The sequence below is a fragment of the Vidua macroura genome, chromosome 23 (genome assembly GCF_024509145.1).
Source record: "Vidua macroura isolate BioBank_ID:100142 chromosome 23, ASM2450914v1, whole genome shotgun sequence".
Taxonomy (NCBI): Eukaryota; Metazoa; Chordata; class Aves; order Passeriformes; family Viduidae; genus Vidua; species Vidua macroura.
In genome coordinates this window covers 840,104-860,732 of record NC_071593.1, presented here as the reverse complement: position 1 = coordinate 860,732, position 20,629 = coordinate 840,104, and the positions used below count along the sequence as shown (strand labels likewise).

General features: G+C 47.1%; 1 protein-coding gene across 1 annotated transcript in view; it reads right to left on the bottom strand.

Moving 5' to 3' along the window:
* Positions 1–1,505: 1,505 nt before the first annotated feature.
* ZBTB40 (zinc finger and BTB domain containing 40) overlaps positions 1,506–20,629 on the bottom strand; it is a 31,009-nt gene continuing 11,885 nt past the window's right edge. Inside the window, 16 exon segments of the mRNA XM_053997239.1 lie at positions 1,506–1,539; positions 1,541–1,677; positions 2,427–2,587; positions 2,590–2,628; positions 3,645–3,731; positions 5,254–5,416; positions 6,731–6,764; positions 6,766–7,075; positions 7,078–7,143; positions 10,604–10,679; positions 11,158–11,230; positions 11,232–11,289; positions 12,243–12,407; positions 15,403–15,583; positions 19,387–19,475; positions 19,971–20,092. Coding sequence (XP_053853214.1) covers positions 1,506–1,539; positions 1,541–1,677; positions 2,427–2,587; positions 2,590–2,628; positions 3,645–3,731; positions 5,254–5,416; positions 6,731–6,764; positions 6,766–7,075; positions 7,078–7,143; positions 10,604–10,679; positions 11,158–11,230; positions 11,232–11,289; positions 12,243–12,407; positions 15,403–15,583; positions 19,387–19,475; positions 19,971–20,092 — 1,795 coding nt within the window.

Sequence of the window (20,629 nt, the reverse complement as noted above, 5' to 3'; positions counted from 1 at the left end):
CTATCCTCGCAAAGCTTGCAGGGACAAACCATACATGGGAGCCCTTCAAGACATGCAACACTTCAGCAGGGTTACTCTCATGCTTGCTGCCAGACAGGCAGAATGCCATGAGCTCCCCCAGCCCCTCTCCTGAGAGCTCTACTGCTCTCTTCTTCCTTCCAAGTTTTAACGGGAACAAACTCTCACACTGGCACAGCCACATTGGCACGCTCCTGTGCCACCACCTCTGCCTAGTGGCACTGAGCAGCCGGTGGAAGATGCTTCTGGAAAGCTCCAATCTGTCCCCCTCCTGTGCTGCTGTGGCTCTGGGCAGCAGGATACAACAGGCACTGCTCACGGTGTGTTCCTGGGCTCTGGGATCCAGCAGGATCACCACTCTGTGTGTAAATATCGCAGTGGCAGGGTTCAACCTTTTGGCATGAGGAAAAGGAAGATAAATGCTACCAGTCCCCTCAGAGCCACAGTTACCCTGCATCTAATTACACTTCATAATGGATTCAGCAAACCATTAATTATATTTTAGGAAGCTGCAGATAAAAAAAGCTTTATGAAATTTAATCTCAAAGGAACTGGTGTGCACAATGAAGCTGTTGCATTATGCCAGTACCAGAGAAGCAAACTTTACAGCAGGTTCTGAGTGCATTTTACAAGGCAGTGCCCCATGTGCCAGGGGAAGGTTCACGTGCAGTCATAGCAGCTATCTCACACTCCAACACCTTCATTGGTACCACACCACAAGGGACACTGGCACACAGGCACAGCTCCTTCCCTTTTTTCAGCATGTCCCTGGTGAATTACAGGGTGGCAGATCTCAGGGCTGTTTGCTCACAGAAAGGACAGATATGCCCAGACATGCCTGGGACCCTCCTTCCTAACAGACCCACAGCAGAAACATGGATGGGATCAGACCTGTGTAGCACAAGGTGCCATCCAAACAGTGCTGAAGTAATTTAGCACAACTCCCAGGAAGTCTCTACTGGAGAAGAGAGGCCCAAAGGTCAGCTCTTCAGCTCTGTGCTGGAAGAGTTCTCCAGCTGCACAACAATGCAGAAGAGAGCAGAAGGAACAAAGCAGCCCTTACACCTTGCAGAAGAAGATACCTGTGAGCACATCACTGATTCCACAATAAAAATCTCCAACCTAAATTCTCAGGACAGCTTTTTTTGGTTTCCTGTATCCATAAGCCCCAGCTTTGTCCTGTACCAGTCCTCTGCTCTCTATTCACAGTAGTGGAGGATCACACCTGATTCCCATCTTTTCCTCTGCTGCTTTATTTCTCATGTGTTGGGGGAGATAAAGTGTTCTACCAGTGGCTGACTGCAGGGAGACTTCTCAGGCAGTGAATGTCTATGAACCTTCCCTGTCCGTGGTTATGCTGTGCTTGCTGCATGCCTGGGATTGCTTTCCCAAAGAAGCCCCAAATCTCCCAGGTGGAGCAGCACATTGAGCTCCTGAACAAGCCTAGTGGATACCAGGTGCCAGGCCCGGGCAACCTCCCCTGTCCCTCACTTGATTTCTTCACACATCAGAGTGATTGTCATCAAACAACTTCTCCTTAGTTACTGCCACCACCTCAGAGCCAGTTTGGCTCACTTGGAATTTGGGCAACGTCACAAGTCTGGCATTATCAAAAGAGATTATGTGTTCTGCTGCTCCTTGCTCCGATGTCTGCGTCACCTGTGTGGAAGGAAGATGACCCAAGAGTCAGACACATACAGCACCACTTTCCCCTGGACCCCTTTGCTGCTCACACTTTTCCCAGCCTCAGCTTAGGTAATAACATTTAGCTTTACACTACAGCTTCTGCAATTACAACAGGCATGAGACTAATAGGAAACACCAAACCACACACATCAGTGATGCAAAAGAAGACAGGAGAGTAATTTAAGTATTTCTCTCCACAAATTGCTATAATTTAGCTCCACAAGCAATCGTAGACAGTAAACATTCTGTGATTATCCACTGGAGGAATGCCATCCCAGGGAATCTTGCACACTGGGCTCCCTCATCCAAGGAACTCTTCTTGACTGATGGATGAGATATTGAAGAGGATGAAGCTGGGTTCAAACCTAGCACTGGGCCTCCAATAAAACAGCTGCAGTGTCACAGGGTGTCATTGAGATACCCTGTGTATAATAACCCCTGAGTAACCAGGCACCTCCACACACACTGCCAATCCTCCTCCTCAGCTCCTTGAAGTCATGACTGAGCTGCTTTCCCTCCAGCAAACCTGCTTCACGCCAGCACAGAAATCCCAGAGGACTGTGGGCTGGGGGTTTGCATCATAGACCCCTCCAAGAATGGGAAATCATGGAGGAGAAGGGGAAACAGGGCCCACAGGGTGGATTTGGGAAGAGTAAGAGCATGGGAGAGGAGGATGGGTGAACAGTGCAGTGTCTGTGACACAGAGCAGTCTTTATCTGCACAATGTAGGCAGTGGTGGCTTGGGAGAAGGCCACCTTGGGATGCTCAGTGCTGAGGTACCCCTCCAGCTTGCTCTGGGAGGGAAAGAGCTCATCAATGAAAGTGCTGTCTATCTGTGTGAAGTGCTGGCTGGTGACGTGGCCCTGCAGGGCCCCAGGGAGCAGAAGGCCATGAAGCAGTGCGAGCAGCACAACGTTTGGGAACCTGTGGGAGAAGCACTGTCTGAGTCTGGCCTGGGACAGCCAGGGCCAGCCTAAGAGCACAGGGAGCTGCAATGGCGAGGGCACACAGGGCTGAAACCCAGGAGGAACTGGCATGTGCTAGTGTCCCTTCTCCTGGCTGCACCATTGGCTGTCAAACAGTTTATGGCTGCTTGGGTTCATTCTGGCTCCCTGCAGCACTGGCATTAAGAAGCCCGGCTGGTTTACCTGCAGCTGTGCCTGTCCCTGCTCACAGGAATCCACTCTTCCTGTTCCCTCACACCATCCAGCATTGTTCCTTGCTGGCCTAGCTTACATCTCCTAATCCAGCTATTCCAAAATCATTACCCAACTCAGCGGATCTCCACTTTCAGAGAGAGCTTTTTTCTAGGTCTTCTTCCTCATTCTCTAGGCTGCTGTTGGCTGCTCCCTCCAGTGTCTCCTGATTTATATTCTCTCCTGCTATCCTATGCTCTGCCGTGGGGACCCACCATTTGTCATAGCCTGGTCCACCAGTTCACTCTGCCCTTACAGCTTGCAAACTTGCCAAAGCATGGAACTGGACGATTTCTGAAGTCTCTTCCAACCTCCAACCCAAACCATTCTACAATTCTATGATTTAAAGGATCCTTGACATGGTGTCCCCAAGCCCAGGTTTGCCTCTCATCTTTCTAGTGCTACACTCCCCTTTTCTTCAGTCTCCCACTAGCTATGTAGACAGACCCAGTGCTTGTGTTTCCATCCATCACCTCCTCATGCTGTTGTGTCCTCACCTACACTTAGCTCTCTTCTCTACTGTAACAATCAAATCCATAACTTTCTATGATTCCAGTAGGTCCAAAAGCTTTACATGTCCCAGCCTCACCAAATCCAGTGTTTTTCCAGTTCATCCTTACTTTCTGTTTCTTCACATTTTTCCTTACCACGTCCCTCTTCACCCTCCTGTTTACATTTCAGACATCACCAAGAGGAACCATCACTGCTCAACAGGTAACCTGAACAGCAGCAAAGGTGACAGACCTGAGTGCCTGCACTTCATGTGAACCTGCAGGAGAGACAGTGTGGGGAACAGCTCCATGCATGACTCACACTCACGGAACTTCACATCTGCAAACAAAGCCAAGAACACAAAAACATACTCTCAGGGTCTTTTACAAGAGGGCTTCTGGACCATAGCTCTCTAGTATTTCATCACCACCACACCTGCACACAGGCATAAGGATCATCCTCAGAGGAGCAGCCAGGAGCAAGCGAGCTGCAAGATGCTGAGATGAGCCAGAAGAGACTACTACAGTTCACAAGAATCTACTGTGACTTGCATGAAAATGGGATGTGCAACCTTGTGCTATCAGAGTTATTACTGCATTGGTCTCTTCTCCCACATAGCAAGTGATGGGACAAAAGGAAATGGCTACAAGTAGCACCAGGGGAGGATCAGGCTCTGTGCTCTTCCACATTTTCATAAATGACTTGGAGATAGGACTGGAAGGAATATGAGGCAAGTTCACAGAAGAGACAAAACTGGGAAGAGCTGCTGCCTCCCTCAAAGGCAGGGAGGCCCTGCAGAGAGACCTCGACAACATAGAGGACTAGGCCATCACCAACCATGTGAAGTTCAACAAGGGAAAGTGCCAGATTCTTTACTGGCGATGGGGCAACCCTGGACGTGTGGGTGGACTAGGGAACAAGAGGCTGGAGAGCAGCTGCAGGAAGGGACCTGGGGTCCTGGTCAATGGCCAGCTGTATCTGAGTCAGCACTGGCCTGGCAGCCAGGAGGGCCACCTGTGTCCTGGGAGACATCAGGGACAGCATCGGCAGCCAGGCAAGGGAGGGGATTGTCCCGCTGTGCTCTGCAGTGGCGCAGCCTCACCTTGAGTCCTGGAGCAGATTTGGGCACCACAAAGTAAGAAAGATATTAAACTATTAGAGTGTGTCCAAAGGAGGGTCATGGCAAAGGTGGAGGGCCTTGAGCAGAAGCTGTGTGAGGAGCTGGTGAGGACACTTTGTTCAGCCTAGAGGAGACTGAGGTCAGACCTCATCACAATCTACCACTTCCTCATGAGTGGAAGAGGAAGGGCAGACACTGATCTCTTGTCTGTGGTGACCAGTGACAGGACTTGAGGGAATGGCCTGAAGTTGTGTCAGGGGAGATTTAGTTTGGGTATCAGGAAACAGGCTTTTCACCCAGGGAGTAGTCAGGCACTGGAACAGGCTCCCCAAAGAAGTGGTTCCAGAACCAAACCTGACAGTGATCAAGAAGCATTTGGAAAACACCCTTGGGCACATGGTGTGACTCTTGGAGATGGTGCTGTGCAGGGCTAGGAAATTGGACTCAATGATCCTTGTGGGTCCCTTCTTACTCAGCGTATTCTGTGATCAGGGAAAACTTCTTCATGAAAAGCATGGTCTGGCATTGGAACAAACTGCCCAGGGCAATGGTGGAGTCACCATCCCTGGAAGCACTCAAAAATGTGTGGATGTGACACTTGGGGACAGGGTTTGCTGGTGCACATGGCAGTGTTGGGTTAATGGTTGGACTAGATCCCAGAGAGCTTTTTCAACCTAAATGATTCTGTGATTCTCTCTCTCCCTCCAAACAGTCACTATATCGCTTACAATGAGGTCTTACCTGTGTGCTCTGCCTTGACGTGTTTTTGGTGAGCAGCAGTGCTGGTGAAGGTTTTGTCACAGCAGCTGCACCGCAGGGAGGAGAACTTGGAGAAGTAGTGATTCTGAGCTGCAAAGACATCAGGGGGGTGAGTCCTGTTGTGATAACATAGCCCTGACAACTGCTGCAATGACAAGGATCAAACCACAGTTACCATCCAAAGCTGTTGGATTTAAACCAAAAGAGAGCAGGTTCAGATGGGATATTGGGAAGGAATTCTTCCCTGGGAGGGTGGTGAGACTCTGGCACAGGTTGCCCAGAGAACCTGTGACTGCCCCATTGTCGCCTCATTTCTCTTTACAGAGAAAAGCAAGGCACAACTTTTTCCCATGCATTTATTGGGAAAGGCAGTGAGAAGCCTCAGAGAGAACAAGAGAAAACAATTCTTATCTGCTCCTGTGTTTGCCCCACATGGAATGTGGTATGGAGATTGTTTACCCAAAGTGATTGCTTGATTGGATTCTGGTGAAGGTTGTTTGGATTCATGGACCAATTGAATCTAGCTGTGTCAGACTCTCTAGCAGAGAGAGTCACAAGTTTTGTTAGTAGTTAGTTGAGAGATAGTAAGTAAGTAAGTATGATATAGTAAGTATCTCTTTAAAATAGTATATTAATGTAATATAGTATAGTTTTAATAAAGCAATCCTTCAGCCTTCTGATCTGGAGCCAGACATCATCATTTCTTCTCACTGGGGGTCGTCTGATTTTTGATAACCCATCCCTGGAAGTGTCCAAGACCAGGCTGGATAGGGCTTGGAGCAACCTGGGCTAGTGGACAATGTCCCTGCCCATGGCAGGGAGTGGAACAAGATGAGCTTAAAGTCTCTTTCAACCCAACCAACTCTGACATTCTATGATTCTGTTGCAGGGACAGCATGACAGCCAGAAACCATGTGGAAAGCAACATAACAGGGGAGTTGTGCTCAGCAGGCACAAGACCTGCTTGTTTTCCCACTGGACAACCACTAACACCTCACTCTGCTTCTCCATTGTCCCTGATGAGCTGAATACAGCTGAATCCATGATCCTTGTCTCATTCACTGCAGGTCTCCTTTTGGTGTGAATTCTTGTTCCCTTGCAGCAATGTGGAGGTCTGCCACAACATCATGAGCTGCCCCAGGAAGGGCAAAGAGATTTGGTTTCTCACACGCATCCTGCTAAAGCAGCCAGGAACTGGAACAGCTTGGTTATTTTTGGAGACTTTCAAATTTGCCAGTAGCCCTACTTTTCCTGGATGAGCTATGTGGAAAACCAATTAGGGAAGAACTAATCAGAAAGTGGTTGTGCCAGTGGGGCAGGAAAAATGAGCTGAGCTGTGTTTCTCACACATGGAGCACATGTTTCTCTCACACAGAGCTGAAGAGAGGAAGAGGACAAGATTTCAGACTATTACTTATTATATTGTCCAAACTTCCGTCTAAACACCTCTGCTCCCAGCATCCCTATCTGAGGCATGAGCAAACTCTCTTCCAGATGTCACATGCCATGGGGAGTCTCTTCTTTTTCTTCTTGGCCATCCCCACCATCCTGTGGACCTCCAGCTGATGCTTCTCCAGCTCATTCTTTGTCAATTTGACCTCGCCACACTCTTTAAGCTGGATCTGCTTTCCTCTGGCAACCTGATGGCATTTCATGTGCACCTTCGGGTGGCAGTAGAAGTGAAAGACCTTATCACAGGCTTTGCAGACAAAACTCTTCTTGGAAGAAGCTTTGTCTTGGGATTCCTTTGCTTCTTTGGCACTGGCACCTCCTTCCTTGTCCTTACCTTTGTCCAGAACTTCAACTGGGATTCATTGTTCACCTTCTACCTGCTGATCCCAGGTTTCTGCCCTCTTCCCTCAATTAAGAGACCTATGCAATTACTGTTTCGGTGGTGACCAGTAGGACTGAGCACCTGCCCCTCAGTCTCCCATCTCCTGAATGCTTCTACATAGTTTTCGCTGCTCAGATGCAGCAGATAAACATCAGACATGTTGTCCCATCACAATGGTGACACACAGCTCTGTGCAGAAGTGGTTCTGGCCATGCATGGTTAGAAACATAAAGACTGATCCATGAATTTCTCCACCACACATGCAAGGGTCTGCATGAGATGCCAAGAGCCAGGGCCAGATTTTCCAAAAAGCTTGTTTCTCAAAGACTTGCTTCCAAGCATTTGCCTCCTGCTCAGACACAAGAAGTTACAGCCATGCTTGCAGACCTGAGCTTCAGGTACGATACTGTCAAAATCTGCCACTAAGAGTGGATATCTAGCCCTTAATTACAAGAAATCTCAGAAACACTTCACAAACACAACCCCTTTGAAAAGGAACAGGTAATCTTGCTATGACCCTTTTGAGTCCTCTGCTCAGGGCCCTGAGGTATTTTAAACAACTCATCATGTTCATTTCTTAGAAAGCACAAATGCCTTCCCCAGTCCCTCTAACACCATCACCTCAAAAAGCACAAGCTAGAAAATTCACCCAGGATCTCAATCTACCGAAAAGACCCACAGGAAATGTATGTATGGGAGAAATCAAAATACTAACAGATACATTTGTCTTCTTTACTATAATGAGAACCCAGAACTGTGTGGCTGTGGAAACTGGCACAGACTTCTCCTTTTGCCACTATACAGGAAAACTCAGCCTGTGCTTGAAAAACTTCATCTCTGCCTTCCTCACTATGGGAAGAGCTCAGCACAATGTCCCCTCGCACAGCACCACTGCCCCAGATTTCCAACAAACTAAAGACCAGATGACATATTTCAATGGACCTGGAAAGCTTAAGACACCAAGTGGTGTTCCATAATCAGCAAATACATCAAGGGAGAACAGCAGACTGGAAAACTGATTTCCAGTCTGTCCTGTTCTGTCCAAGTCACTGACTTGTGACCTCTAAAATTTCTTTCCACATCCCTTCAACCAACCTGTCAGTTTTTCTGACCTAAGTGAAGAATTATTTTTCAATCTACCAGTGAGATGGTAACTGTCCCTTTTTTTAAAAAACAAGACCATGGAGAGGAAAAGGCTTTTTTATAGAGCTCTTGACACATTTCTGATATTTGAGAATAAGACAAATCTTGACAAATATGATCTCCTAAATGACTGTAGAGAGCCCTAAAAAGCAGATGGCTAGGGAGGAGGTTATGGAGTTGGCTGAAAGAGCCAAACCCTGCCCTTACATGCACCAGCTGCGAAGAGTGACAGTGCTCTGGCTACAGCAGGGTTCAAAGGAGAAGCCAAGAGATTCCATGTTGTACCTCTACCAAAGAAACCAATCAATTACTTGCAGTGCTGAGCATGGTTGGAGATGGATGCAGTTTCTTCCACAGGGATGCTCTGTGTCTTCCAAGTGCTTTGGTTCACCTAACTTAATTACTAGAAAATTTTGAGGTTTTTTTGCAATAGAGATGCAAAAACTGTTGTTTTCCTGTGGATGTGCAAACGGAGCATATCTCCATGCAGCACATACATTCTCAGAAATGTAAGGTCTCCTCAGTTTTAATAGGAAGCTCACACCTCTCTGATATGAGGCCTGCAGTTATCACTCATATCTCATGCCAAAAGCCACAGGGTCCATAAAGTCACCTGCAATGTGTAGGCCTGGTAAGCAGTGATGTCAGAGCTGAGTAGGCTGGCCTCAAAATTAAGATATGGAACTTCAGTGCAAAGATCTGTAGGATGCCAGAAAGAAGTTGATACCTGGCAATCCTCTTCTGGACACTTCATCTAGAATAGATGTTTTTGCCAAGTAAATAACATTTTCCAGGGCTTTTGTTTTTGATGATGCTTCTTGCTTGATTTCATCTCAACCTTGGCTTGAAGCCCTGAAAAGCCACTCAGTGGCAGCAGTCTGCTCTCTTTGATATTGCTGCCAGAGAGGCGGCAGCTGCCAGAGCAGTCCCACTGACTCCCCAGGCCCCTCCACTACACACACTGAGGTGTCCAGGAGTTCACTCAGGCTGCGCATTCACAGACACATGAATTGTTGGCTCATCTGCTCCAGAGTCATCAGGGCATCAGCCCTGGCCCATCCTACAGGCACACAGAGTCCAGGGGAGTGGGACAAGTGCCTGCAGCATCAGAAAGTGACAGAATCAATGGCAGATAAGAAAGAGTCACCCTTTCTCTAGAAATCAAAGCCATGACCATGTGAAAAATGCCAGCTGGATTGGTGGCAGCTCTTGGTACAGCTAGAAGAGAGGACGTAGATCTGAACTGGGAGTGAATATTGGATTTGCAGCATAGGACCTCTCTCAGGAGACTACTGAGGCAAGGAATGGGAATGGAGAATGTGCTGTCATCCTTCAAACCCTACAACTACAGCAGTCATCATGTGTTGAATATAGGTAAAACCTTATAAAATAAGGGCTTTGTTACCCTTGTAAAATCAAGGCTCATTGCCTAAGCAGAAGGGGACTATGGGAAAGTGACTCAGCTGAATTGGAGGTAGAAAAACAAGTTATATAACGATTATGTACCCACATCGTGGGTTATGGTGGTTGGTTGAATTATATTTGTTATACTTCAATGGAATGTAACTGATAATGTCCTAACTGCTTACAAAGGCCTGGTTTTTGCAGTGAAGCAGCTCTCCTTTGCACCTGCCTGGGGACTCTGCATCATGTTGCTTTGTACAATCGAAATCCTTGGTTTCTTCTACCTGTGCCCTGCTCCCATTCACCCACTCCCACCTTCCACCCCAGCAGCATTTCCTCACTACTCCAGGCCATAGGCAGGCCAACAAGCCCAGTGTTCAGAGGGTGACCTGCCCCCAGCACATGGGGGACAGGCTTTGCCTGTCCCTGCTACACATGAAATGATGGCAAGTGTCAAAGCTATGAGGCTTGTGTTCATTCATAAAGACCGATGGCCTTGACCCAAATTTGCAGATAAAGTAATCAAACCTTCTATCCCTAAAAAACCCCAACACATTAACAGCAAACTGCTTTTTGCTCCAATTCCCCAGCAATCTGATGGCATTTCCACGCTGCTTATCAGCTAAGCAGCTCTGGCACCATGAGAAAATAGGAATGGATTGAGCCTGTACTTGGCTAAAAACCACACTGTGCACGTCCCAGAGGACTCTGCAGTCCAAATAACTGGGATATACTGGAAAACAGATGAAAAACTATGTAAGCAAACAGAATAAGCAAGTCACATTTGCATCCTTTCCGGGAGAACACACACTTGCAATTGCCTTCCTGACCCTCTGGTATCTCTGTCATTAAAGCACCAAATTCAGTTAAGCATTTTTCCTTCAAATGATGGATGCAAAGTTACAATTGGGCTCAGCTGGAAAGCCTCCCACAGCTCAGGGCAGGACTCACATGTGTCTATTGCTCTGCATTCTTTTTCTGGAGTTAAATTGCTATCTGCATCTGTATCATCCACAACTTTGCCAAACTAGTAAAGCATGTAACATTGTCCTACTGCTGTCAGACCGTAATTAGGGGGGTATTTATCTGTAAAGTATATACAGAGAAAGACCAAATTAAAACATTCTAAGAAAATTAACTTAGAAAATAGTCTGGGACTACAAACTGCATTGTCATGGTCACCTTTGCACTAGACAAGTGCACTCTGTCATGACCTTTCCTCCGCATATCTAATGTGAATCTGCCTTCTGTCAGCTTAAGGCTATTTGGCCTGGTCTTGTCACTCCTTGCCCATACAAAAAGTCCCTGTCCAGCCTTCCTGTAGGCCCTCATTTATATAAAACACTCAGTAAAATATCCATCACACTCTCACTTCAGCAAAGGGGCACTTCCAACTTCAGATGGCTTCCCCAGCTTAAGCAATGACCCTTGATCTTAGGGCACATTGGGACCTGTCCACCCTTTGAGCCTTAAACCATGTCCACTATGAGAACATCCCATCATACCTCTTTCACTGCTTCTCTGAGCCCTGCCTCCCCCAAATCCAAGCCCTTCAGGTCCTCTCTTTGCTGGATGGCTTGAAGATCAGCTTGCCATGCACAGGATGATTTCAATGGCTGTGCTCTCACTGATGGCCACTGAAGGTGAAAATAAAAAGCAAAGGTATTAAGAACACAAACCCAAGAAGAACCTGAAGCTGACCTGTTAACAGGAGTGACTTCTGCATGGCACAGAAAACAGCAAACTACCACATTCAAGCTTTGGTTGTACTAATTGCAGCACTGACATCCAGCATGAGGTCCTTGCAGACCTCCCTTCTCACTGCTTGTCCAACTTCAGGCAAGAAGATCTGGTTTTCCAAGGTATGTTGCTGAAAGAGGCAGTAACAACTTCAAAAGGCAAGGCATAGTTCTCCCAAGACTCAGGATTTCTTCTCTCGCTAGTTATAGAGATTCCAACTTCTGCAGAGAACAGACATTCCTAGGCACAATTTGCCTCATCTGAGGACTGCCACATGAAAATTGGCTGGATGCACCAGGGACCAGAGGCACAGTTTTTTCAAGTCAGAACACAGAGGGGATGGGGGAGATCAGATGGAGGCACCTGGCTGCAGGTGAATGCCAGCTCTGTGCGCATAGGGCCAGCACACAAAGTCAGGCTCTGCTGCAGAGACTACCAAACTGACTACTCCTCACACTTGTGTGAGAGTTTGACAACAATTTAGAGGTACAAACACAGTTTAGGTTTTAAAGTAGGAAAACTGAAAGCCAAGGCTATGGGCAGGACAGGATGGTGGCTGCACAGAGACCTCCGATGAGCCCTGGGCTCTCAGACTGATGTGCCTCCAGCTGACTGTCACCACAGAATGGTGGCCAGCTCTCAAAGGTTTGCTCATTATAAAACCTGCACAGAGCCACAAGCAAAGCAGCTGTGTTTTCCAAAGTGCTTTTCCAGCTATAACTGTTTCACCAAGGACATGGGTGTTGAGAGGCACTGGAAGAAAAGAGGTTACTGGCCAGGGAGGGATGAGGAGTTAGAAAGCAGCTGCTGCCAGCAGCAGGAGCAACTCAGGGAAAGAGTAAGAGAACACTTGTGAGGAAGAAAAATTCTGAGCTGGGTTGTTTCGAGATATCCTTCATTAACAGTTTCAGGGATGCAGATTCCTGCACAGCCATTAGCAGCTGCCAAACAGCAGAGACAGACAAGGACTGCTGCTCCTGCACTGCCAACACAAGGAAGGCGAAACCACCACCTCCTGCTCACAACCTGTTCCATCACCTTGGAGAGACCCTTAGGGAGGCACTAATAGGGACCCCACCCACCTGCCTCCTGCATCACACTCAGACACAGAATCTCCCAGAACCACAGAATATTCTGACTTGAAAGAAACAAGAGCATGACCAAGGCTCACCCAGACCCAACCTGCCCTTGCTCCTACCTTCTGCAGACCTGGCTCACAGTGGTGAAGTGGTGACCACTTAGAACCTAAACACATCAGCCATTCCCTCAGCTTGCTGTGAACAAGCATCTCTCAGAGCCCAAATCAGCCACTCTTAGTTGCTAATCTTCAGCTTCATATACATTACCCTGCCTCACTCCTACTACAGAATACTAAGGAATCATTAAACCAAGTCCTGCTGGAGGACTGCCCCAAACCCAGAATGGCAGGTAGTAAATCAAGTCCTTAGGAATTCCAGTATTTCTCCCCAGATGGGGATGAAAACTCTGTATCTGCTTGCACAAGTCCAGGAGCCTGTTCATCTCTCTCTCCACAGGAGCCAGGCTCCATGCAGCAGAGATGCCCAGCAGCAGCACCTGAGTGTCTCTCAGGAGCTCCATAAAGTTCTCTCAGTATTGTCACAATAGTTTGGCCCTATAATCCTCTGGGCTCCGTTTGCCTGAATTCAGTGAATGGAAAAAGGAACAGTTCAGCTTGCAGCATCTTCCCAAAGGGCTTCAAAGGTAGGGGAAAGGCCCAGGCACCCAGTCCTCCCTAGATCACTAATGCCCAGGGCCATATGCTCAGCATACCCGGATTCACCTTCAAGCAGAGGATGAACATGACAAATCAGAACTTCTCCAATGCAGGGACAATACAGAATATCTTCTACCCCCACGTGCAAACAGAAATGCATCTTTGGCACCCAAATGTCTCCTGAGTATCAGTCCCAGTCTGAGCCCAGAGGAAGAAAGCCTCAGTGTTCAGCAGATGAACATGTTGCCTTGTCTGTGAACACCTCAAGACGTTTACCAGCCTCTTCTGATACCCTGGAATTACAAAGACTCCATTACTGACTCTTAACTAGAGTTTCATTGTAAGAGGTCTGTAAGTCAGTGTTTGATCCACTCCACCAAGAAGGAGCTCGGAAATGCCCTGGCTCATGTCCCTCTCATGCCCTTGTATGACTATCAAACACACCAACATTTTACACTCAGGTGGTCCAAGGTAATCAAGAACTCAGTGGGCTGAGTTGCCCTTGGTGAAAATGTTAAAGGAACACAAACCAGACCTGCGATTGCAGAGCATCTGTAGTACTTCTTCTCCCTCTCACACCAAAAAAATGCAACTTTAACCTTATTCCTTTCTCCTGTCTAATTCTAAGCTGGATCTGCTGAGTTTGCCTTAATGAATCAGAAAAATGATGACTCCAGAGTAAAACCCCAACCCCTTAAAGACACCCCAGCATCATGACATTATAGACTAAGTCAGGAAAAGGAACAACGTTTATTCAGGATAATGAAGAGACTTGGGCAAAATCTACTGTGTCCCAAAAGTAATCTAGGATTGTACTTGTCACTTGATAAATAAAACTGGAAACTGGCAAATATATTAATTTGAAAAGGACTTTTTCACCACTGCAGTTACTAAGTTGAAGAAGATGCACAGTTATACTTCAGTGGGAGAAAACATACCCAAAACCTATAGTTCATCCCAGACATCCATGCATGATTTTTGTGCTTGTGTCTTTTAATCATTCTGGTTTGGTATCAACCAGAACAACCCATCATTCTCACAGCACTACATGGGAGAAAAGCAGGAAGCACAGCTTGGGGAGAAAGGTAAAGTCTCTGGGACTCAGAAAATACACAGTGCCATGTAAGAAGAGAAAACTCTCCGGGATGGGAAGAAAGCAATAGCAGGCTCGGGGATATTCAGTGGAAGATTCTGAGCTACTGTGAACAGTTCCCTGAAAAAAGACTTCTTGGAGACATCAATCTGATCCCCAGCAAAGCCAAAGGAAATTCACAGATGAAATATTTTCCTTCTTCTCCCATCAGAATGTTTCTGATTTTATGACACAAAATTGAGTTGTTATGAATGCTGTCACTGCTCTGCCACCATGCCAAGGTGATCTCGAGAACCAGCATATACCATGTGCCACAGTGCAGGACCTCCTGCTCCCTATTAGCTGGACAGCATAGGACATCAAAGGTACCACTAGTTAATTCATCAGCTGCCAGCAGACTCAAATCATCCCCTCCCTCTTCATTTTCATCATAAGAAATATCTGTGCTTCTGTTTGTTCAAGCTGCAATTTGAGGAAATTCAATTCTGTGTAATTAAGTAATGCCCCTCCTTGAAATGGGTATTACCACGAGATAATTAACCATGCTGGGAATCTGGTGTTTTGAGAAAGCAATCGTGCTTAACAAATGACAAAGCCAAGTGCCTGTTGGGAATGTATGCTACAGTGGAAATGATCAGCATTATGAGTGCAGTTTTGCTTTCTATTAAATCCTCATTTACATTTCACTGCATGTTAATTTAGTTTTAAATTTTATATGACTTCAGAGTCTCTTGATCTGAATTGTTCAGGGTATGCCTAAACCCACCTAAACTTGGAAGGTTGTCCCACCAGGCAAAAGATGGGGGCTCCTGAGTCCCTGAGCCATCACAGGCAGGGAGCAAACAATAAAATCCCACCAAAATGAGTAAGAGGAGTGGCCTGGCCATCCAACAGAATGATGTGTAATGGGGACACTAAGTGTAGGATTCCCATCAGCACGCTGCTCCACACAGGAGACCATGACTCAGTGACCAACACAAGCAGAAATGCTACCTGGATCAAGGAAAGAAGCACAGCCCAAATAAATTTTCCCCCTATTTTCCTCAATCACAAGGAATTAAAGTAAGACACTGTATTTAATGTCAAGACATCTCCAGCTTAGGGGAATTTTTAGGTATTTGTTTTCAAAGGTGGTCACTACCATACAGTAAAGTCATCAATAGAAGTTTAGTTTACTCATACCTTTACCATCAGAGATGTTTGTTCTTGCCACCAAGCTGTCCAGCAGAAGCTGGAGTCCAGGAAGGATGCTTTCACAGCCCCCAGACGCTTGCACTTTCAGGGTTTTCTCTTCATCTGCCTTCCTGAGCAGATTGTCCATGGCCTCCCTCTGAGAGCTGCCTCCACAGCAATCCAAAGCCACCTGTAACAAAGAAACAGCCACAAAACTGTGACAGCTTCCTACAAACTCTTGGGTTTGAACAGAGATCAGAAAAACAGCAAGAGTACCACAACAGTGCACTACCCACTGCTTACACAATGTAACTGGAAGGGATTGTAGGGTGGCAGTTGCAGAACACCAAAACATGGCCAAGGCGTAACAGACATGTCACCTTGAAAACAAACCTGGTGGGTTCTTCCACCAAGTCCAGCTCTTGGAAGTGGCTGACTAGCAAAAACTACTTTTTAAAAAAAAACAAAACCAAAAGTGGACTTTAAAAGAATGTTCAAAACAACATCTCATGTAATATTTTTAGTGAATACTTTTTAAAACTGTCAGTCTCGTTTCCCTTGTCTCTGCAATTTTTTTGCTTTCCATCAAAAAATTGATGGCCAGAAGAAAGTACTCTTATTATTTAAATAAGCACGTATTAACTGAATTATTATTTCTGTGACAAGGCCACACAAAACATCCCTTATGTGAGATGCAACCACGGTAGTTTGGAAAAGCTCTAGGATGCCAGTAAAGTACCTGCAAGGCTCCTACAAGGGAGAGGCACTTGGCAAATACAGGGTGACCTCCTTTCCACTAGCACTGTGCTCCTGAACAGAACCTCTACAGGGCACCAGCCCAGTTCCCTGATGTCAATAAGCACTACAGAGTCCTATCAATAAAATTATTAAGATCTGTCCTAAAACTAGTTACATTTTTGCTCCCTATTCCCTGGTTGGTAAGTTCTTCCACAGCCTCAGTCCCCTGCTGATTTTTCTAATTTTCAGCTGAAATTTATTCATGGCCAGTGTATGTCTATTTGTTCATGTGCCAATATTATCTTTTAGCGTTAAAAGCCTTTTAAACTCTCTGAGGTGTTTACCCTACCTTTCCTCTTTGATTTCATTATAAGAGCATGATCATATTCCCTCTCAGTCTTCATTCCCCTTGTCTAAATAAGGCAGCTCCTCTTATAAAACAGCTTCTACACTCCCCTGGACTTCCCACTGTAGATCTGCCAAGTTCCAGTATGAATTCACTTTTTTTGAACCAGACTGGAACAGAAATTTTGGATGAGGTCTTAACTCTCAGTTCTCATTACTGGCCCCAATGCACACCCTTCACTTCATACCACCACATCAGTCAGTTCTCACTACTCAGTTCTCCAGCCATGGAACTCATATAGAATCATAGCATCATTTACGCTGGAAAAGCCCTCTAGGATCATCAAGATCACCCATCAACTAGCATCACCACCATGTTCACCACTAACCCATGTCCTCAAGTACCACATCCACGTATCTTTTAAACCTCTCCACCATCCCTGCCTTGGGCAGCCTATGGCAGTGTTTGATAACCTTCACAGTGAAGAAATTTTACCTAATATCCAATGTAAACCTCTCCTGGCACAACTTGAGGCTATTTCATCTTATCCTGCTACTTGTTACAAGGGAGAAGAAACCAACTCCCACCTGGCTTGGACATCCTTTCAGGAGTTATAGAGAGTGAGAAGGTCCCTCCTGAGCCTGCTTTTCTCCAGGCTGAGCTGTCCCAGCTCCCTCAGCCACTCCTTGTGCTCTTTCTCTGGACACTTCAGGTCTTCAGTGACTTTTCTGTCATGAGGGCCCCAAAACTGAACATAGTTCATTCTTCTCTCTTTTGCAGATCCTCCTCTGTATGGACAAAAGATTTTGATTGTGCTCATCATCAAGATTTGCTAAACATGCCTTGGTATTTTTGTGTCCATAACATCAGGGTTAATATTAAGTTCCAAGACTCCCACTAGTGACCTTGCTACAAGTTGTGAGTCCTGCCTTCAGCACAACCTGTGCTTGTCTCCCAAAGAAATGCATCCTTTTTAGTTTCACTGTTTCCCCTAGAATAACAGCTTCCTCACATGAGATTCAAATTATTTGCTCTAGATCTAGACCAAGGCAAGAAAAGAACCCCATTTTTATCTCATGAAATAAAGAACCCAGGTCAAGCAGAAGCAATTCAGTCAACACCAGAGAGGGACAAATCTGATTTTTATTTATGCCTCAACATATGTTATGTTCTTAAAGGGGCTTTACACGTGCTTGCAACCCTGTCCCCAGGAAGGCTTCGCCTGGCAGTCAGTCAAGGCAGAGAAAGCCTCTACCGTCGGACTATGAGTGACACACACACACCACCCCCCCGCCACTTTGCCAGTGGGGCAAATGCCCGGATGCCGGCGAAGAGTACTCAGGAAATGAGACTGTGGGAGGAACGTTAGCACACAAAAGCAGCTAACTGCAACACAACCCATTTTCTTTGGGTACCTTGGAGGGAGCGGGGTTTGGCCTGTAGGGTCCGCTCAGCCCTTCTCCCTCCTCGCCTTTTCCTCCCTGTGGTCCTGCTTCCCTGCTTCACCGTTCCCGAAAAAACAGCTTGTCATCGCGACGACCTCGGGCTCTGCTGGCTCCCCAGTGCAGCAGGCGCTGCTGCAGCCAGCTGGCCCTCATGCTCCCCGGGCACAGCCGCCGCCACCCTGCACCCAGCCGCAGCACAAGTCTGCTCGCACCAGCCACCACCGCCGCTGCCGCTGTTTCCTGGCTGCCCGCCGCACCAACCTGCCGCAGCTCGGCGGTGCTAGTGACCGGCCTGTCGCCGCCGCCTGCACCCAGCTGCAACCATCGCCCACAGCCGCCGCGCCCCGACCCTGAAAACCCGTGGCTGCTCTAGGGGCTCGCCTGTGACCACGGCAGCCCGTTGTCCCCGACGGAAGGAACACGCAGTCTGCTACTGTTTGGAAATCATGCCCAGCCCACCACAGGAGCTACGGAGACGCGACGCGGTTGACAGCACACACTCTCTGCCTGCTAAGCTGATGCCGACAGACCACCGGGGTTCTTGTGGTAACGCTGTCCCTGTCTTCTTTCTCCTTATCTCTTTTCCCCCTCTCTGCTCCTATTCCTATCCCCCTTAGTAGGAGCACTTAATCTTTTTTATCAATACACAGTTCTCGTTTAAACAGTGTCACGTTTGCACTTTATTTTTGTTCAAGAAATCCATCAGAAGAATCCTCCCTCTTTTATAGCAGAACAGGACGACACCCTTTACTGCATTTTCTCCTTTTTTTTTTTTTTTTTCCTTACAAGTTTCCCTTCTATGTGCTCTCCTGCCTGTCCCAAAGAGCTCAGATCACTGCCTTTCTCTCTGAAATGTCTGGTCCTGCTCATCAACTGTCAGGACAACTCTCAGCTTGGAGAACAGTAAGAAAGAAGTCTTCTGTCACGTGCATGGCACGGGTGTCAGTTCTTCCCATCTGTTTACAGAATCACAGAATAGTTATGGTCGGAAGCAACCTCTGGAGATCATTTAGTTCAACCCCCCTGCCATGGCAGGATCACCCAGAGCAGGTGACACAGGAACTCATCCAGGGGGATTTGGATTGTCTCCAGAGAGCGAGACTCCACATCCTCCCTGGGCAGCCTGTTCCAGTTGTCTGCCACCCTCAACACAAAGAAGTTCTTCCTCATGTTGAGGTGGAGCTTCTTATGTTTTATTTTATGGCCATTGCTACTTGTTCTGTCACTGGGCACCACTGAACAGTCTGGCACCATCCTCTTGGCACCTCCCTTTGAGATATTTGTATGCATTAATGATCCATTCTCAGTCTTCTCCAGACTATCCAGGTCCAGCTCCCACAGTCTCTCCTCGAAAGAGAAATGCTGCAGGCCACTCATCACCTTTGTAACTTCTGCAGGAACCTCTCCAGTAGCCCCTTGTCCTTCTTGGGCAGAACCGGACACAGCACTCCAGGTGTTCCTCACCAGGGACAAGTGGAAGCACAGGATGGCCTCCCTTGACTTCCTGGTCACAGTCTTCCTGATGGCCCCCAGGATCCCACTGGCCCTCCTGGCTAAGAGGACACACTACCAGCTCATGGACAGCTTGTCACCCACCAAGATTCCCAGGGCCTTTTCAGCAGAGCTGCTCTCCAGTAATTCAGCCCCCAAGCCTTTCTGGTTTATCTGTATTTATCTGGATTTATCTGGTTTATCTGGATTATCCCTCCCCAGGTGCAGGACCCTACACTTGCCCTTACTGAACCTAATTCCGTTTCTCTCCACCCAGTTCTCCAGGCTATCAAGATCCTGCTGAATGGCAGCTCAGCCTTCAGGTATATCAGTCACTCCCTCCAGTTCTGTATCATCATCAAACCTGCTCAGGGCCCGTTCTATCCCTTCATCCAGGGCATTGATAAATAAGTTGAATAAGTATTGATGCCTGGGGAATGCCACTCACTACAGACCCCCAGCTGGATTCTCTTCCACTGTTCACAACCCTCTGCCATTCAGCCAGTTCTTGATCCATCTCACTGTCCATTTATCTAACCCACATTGCCTGAGCATACCTACGAGGATGTTGCGGGAGACCGTATCAAAAGCCTTGATGAAGCTGAGGTAGACACCATCCACCGCTCTCCCCTCGTCAACCCATCCTGCCTTGCCATCATAGAAGGCTTTCAGATTGGTCCTAATGGATTGTTGAGGAATGTCATTTGAGTTGTGATTTTCCTTCACCTGCAGGAAATTTCTGTTTCTGTGTCTCTCTTGGATCAGGCTCCAGTCTAAGCCATGAATTTGCAGGTCATCTCCTCTCCTTATTCTTTTTCTTGGTCAGACAATACCTGCTGTGATGCCCAGCAGCCTGATGTCCCACAAGCCTCTCCATAGCTCCACAGTACATTTGTTTGCCTGTCAGACATTTCAGCCATTCCCTGAACATCCTAAAGCTCTTCCACCAGTTATTCACTCACTCAGGTCTATAACCTCTCATATAAGATCTTCTCTCTCATTCAGGATGCAAACTTCAGACAGTTCCCCTGCCTTAAACATAAAAGAAACTAATCCAACAGCTCCTCCTGCACTCTAATGAGCAACTCAACTCCTTAATTAGTTTCTCTCATTTCTAAAGATCTGTCCTTTTATAGACCAAACTGTGCTAGTGAACCTGCTGATGTATTTTCCCCTTCAATTCACACCAACCTGCCTCTAGATCCCTTAGTCTGAA